The sequence below is a fragment of the Netta rufina genome (assembly GCF_964035555.1).
Source record: "Netta rufina genome assembly, chromosome: 5".
Lineage (NCBI taxonomy): Eukaryota > Metazoa > Chordata > Aves > Anseriformes > Anatidae > Netta > Netta rufina.
This window is the reverse complement of record NC_140128.1, coordinates 33103752-33106936: the sequence shown is the minus strand read 5'-3', so window position 1 is coordinate 33106936 and position 3185 is coordinate 33103752. Positions and strand designations below refer to the sequence as shown.

The 3185-nt window shown below is 60.2% G+C and overlaps 1 protein-coding gene across 1 annotated transcript; it reads left to right on the top strand.

Annotated features, from left to right (window-relative positions):
* Positions 1 to 1925: 1925 nt before the first annotated feature.
* CHST1 (carbohydrate sulfotransferase 1) lies at positions 1926 to 3185 on the top strand (the record flags this gene model as incomplete). Its single annotated transcript, XM_084288458.1, has 1 exon — positions 1926 to 3185. One exon carries the CDS (start codon positions 1926 to 1928, stop codon positions 3183 to 3185), a length of 1260 nt encoding a protein of 419 aa, XP_084144584.1.

Below are 3185 nucleotides of genomic sequence, written 5' to 3'. Positions count from 1 at the left end.
GTGGCCAGCCTGCTCCCAGGCAGCTGCACGGAGACACGGGCGAGGCAGGGGCACGGCTGGTGTGCCGTGAGCAGGGAGAGTTAGGGCTGGGAAAGGGGCAGGGGTGACCCCAGCACCAAAAGAGGCCAGGTGCCCTCTCCGGGGCATCCTCCTGCAGCACGCTCACTGCAACCACTGCTCAGAAAAGCTGCCCTGAATGGCGCAGGGTCGTGCAGCTCCTCTTCGGGTGTTTCCTGCCAGCAGGCTCTGCATGTGGCCGAGAGGAGCGAGGGGTGCTCATCGTTCTGTGAGAGGGCCAGGGCTGAGCAGGAGCCGCATCTCCTGGGATGCAGTGATGGGAGGAGGCTCCTGCTGACTTTAAAAGCCACAGATGAGACATCAGGGAGGGACACTTCTCCCAAAACCCGCCCCTCCCTCACTGCAGCTCGGTGATCGGGCAGGGCACACGCAAAGGGAGACGAGGGGCAGCAGAGGCTGATGCTGGGCTGACACTGCTGCTTTCCATCTGCTCTGAGTACGTGGATCTTTGCTTCCCTTGCTCAGCTTGGTGCGTTGCAAAGGGGAGAGGACATGGGGCAGGTGGAGAACCTGAGATCAGGACCACCCGAGCGGCGTCAGCTCCGCTCTCCACCAGCGCGGAGTAAAAGTTGAGGCTGTGCCTGAAGGGTGCAGTGTGGCTGGCCGGCACTAGAGAGCAGGAAAGAGGTCCCACTTCGCACCTTCCACCCAGGAGATGGCACTTCCAGGAGTCACCTGGACCAGGGGATGCCAGCGGGACGTCCTGTCTTAGCAGACCTGGAAAAATAAATAAGCCCTTGGGTTCTCTGAACCCTCAGGAGGCCGCCAAGCCAGCGCTTTTGCCAAAGGATATTCCACCTGGGGAATCACCCGTGCTCTGAACCACAGGGTGCAGAAAGCCCCTCTCCTGTGAGAGGTCTTTGGAGCCAGCAGCTGGGGCAATCAGTAGATAATAAAAGCAATAATTAAAAAATTAAAATGTGTTTTTCAGCTCACCTGTCATCCATTGGTGGCCCGTGCCACATGGGGGGAAATGTGGGAGGCTGGTGGGCAAGGGGCAGTGGGTGCAGGAGGCTGCAGAAGGGGCATGGAGCCACATTACCCAGGGCTGTGCACGGTGGGCTCCTTCACCCAACGCTGGTGCTTATCTGCTTCCTCTTACACACATCGCTGTCCACGTGAGGCTGTGCTCCCACGTCTGCAAACAGACCCCAGTGCAAGCCTGCAGATAGCAGAGGAGGATGGCACAGCAGGGACCTGCAGCAGAAAATCCTTGCTGGGGCTTTGGAAGGAGTTACAGCATCCTCCCGTCCTGCCCCAAAGGCTTGGAGTGGTGTAGGAGCAGCTTCTGGTGCATGTAAGCGTTCGGGGATTTTATTTCCCAAAGCTTGAGGGACTAACCAAGGAAAATAAGATTATTTTCCTTTTTTTTTTTTTTTTTTTTTGGTGGCTACTGCCTTGACCAAATCTGTTTCAAAAGCCCAGGGGAACAACTCCCACCGCTTTGTACCAGAGGAGGCAGAGTCATCCCCAGGGCGTACTTGCAGCCACCAGAGGATGCAGCAGATGCAGTTCCTCCTGCTTCCCTCCTCTCACGATCAGCTGTGGAGGGGGCTCAAATCCCAGAGCAGAGCAGGACCTGGCCAGCAGCACCAGCTCAGCACTGGGGGTGTACAGGGCTAGCCACTGGGATTTTGCCAGTTGTCCTCCTCCGAAGCAGGGCTCTGCAGTGCGTCACTGGGATCCACGTGGTTATAAGCGATGTACGTGCTCTGTGGGAGGGTGTGTGGTGCACCCAGTAGGAATACTTGGGTCCTCCTCAGCAGTCCTTGCTCAACCCGTGACTTCTCTGTTGGGTTGCAGACACCAAGACGACCTGTGAAGAAGCCCCATGAAGGTGACCAGCCATGCAATGTTCCTGGAAGGCTGTCCTCCTACTAGCCTTGGCATCCATTGCGATCCAGTACACGGCAATCCGGACCTTCACCGCCAAGTCCTTCCACAGCTGCCCCATCCCCAGCCCCGTGAACTGCAGCCTGAGCCAGGACACCGATGCGCCCGACCGGCTGTGCGACGAGAGCCCCACCTTCGCCTACAACCTCTCCAGGAAGACGCACGTCCTCATCCTCGCCACCACCCGCAGTGGCTCCTCCTTCGTGGGGCAGCTCTTTAACCAGCACTTCGACGTCTTCTATTTATTCGAGCCCCTCTACCACGTCCAGTACACGCTGATCCCGAAGCTGACCCAGAGCAAGAGCACGACGGACAGGCGGGTCATGCTGGGGGCCAGCCGCGACCTGCTGAGGAGCCTGTATGACTGCGACCTCTACTTCTTGGAGAACTACATCAAGCCCCAGCCCGTCAACCACACCACCGACCGCCTCTTCCGCAGGGGGGCCAGCAAGGCGCTGTGCTCGCCGCCCGTCTGCGAGCCCCTGGGAGCCGCCGACCTCCACCTGGAGGAAGGGGACTGCGTGAAGAAGTGCGGCACCTTGAACCTGACGCTGGCCACCGAGTCCTGCAGGGAGCACGGGCACGTGGCCATCAAGACCGTGCGGGTGCCCGAGGTCAGCGACCTGCGGGCCCTGGTGGAGGACCCGCGGCTGAACCTGAAGGTCATCCAGCTGGTGAGGGACCCCCGGGGGATCCTGGCGTCCCGCAGCGAGACCTTCCGGGACACCTACCGGCTGTGGAGGATCTGGGACGGCACCGGCAGGAAGCCGTACAACCTGGACGTGACCCAGCTCACCACGGTGTGCGAGGACTTCTGGAACTCCGTCTCCACCGGCCTCAACCGGCCGCCGTGGCTCAAGGGCAAGTACATGCTGGTGCGGTACGAAGACCTGGCCAGGAACCCGATGAAAAAGACCGAGGAGATCTACGATTTCCTGGGCATCCCCATGGACAGCAACGTCGAGCGCTGGATACAGAACAACACCCGGGGAGACCGGTCCTCGTCCAAACACAAGTACGGGACGGTGCGCAACTCGGCGGCCACGGCGGAGAAGTGGCGCTTCCGCCTGTCCTACGAGATCGTGGCGTTCACCCAGCACGCCTGCCAGCAGGTGCTGGCGCAGCTCGGCTACAAAACCGCCGGCTCCGAGGAGGAGCTGAAGAACCTCTCCATCAGCCTGGTGGAGGAGAGAGACTTCCTGCCCTTCTCCTAA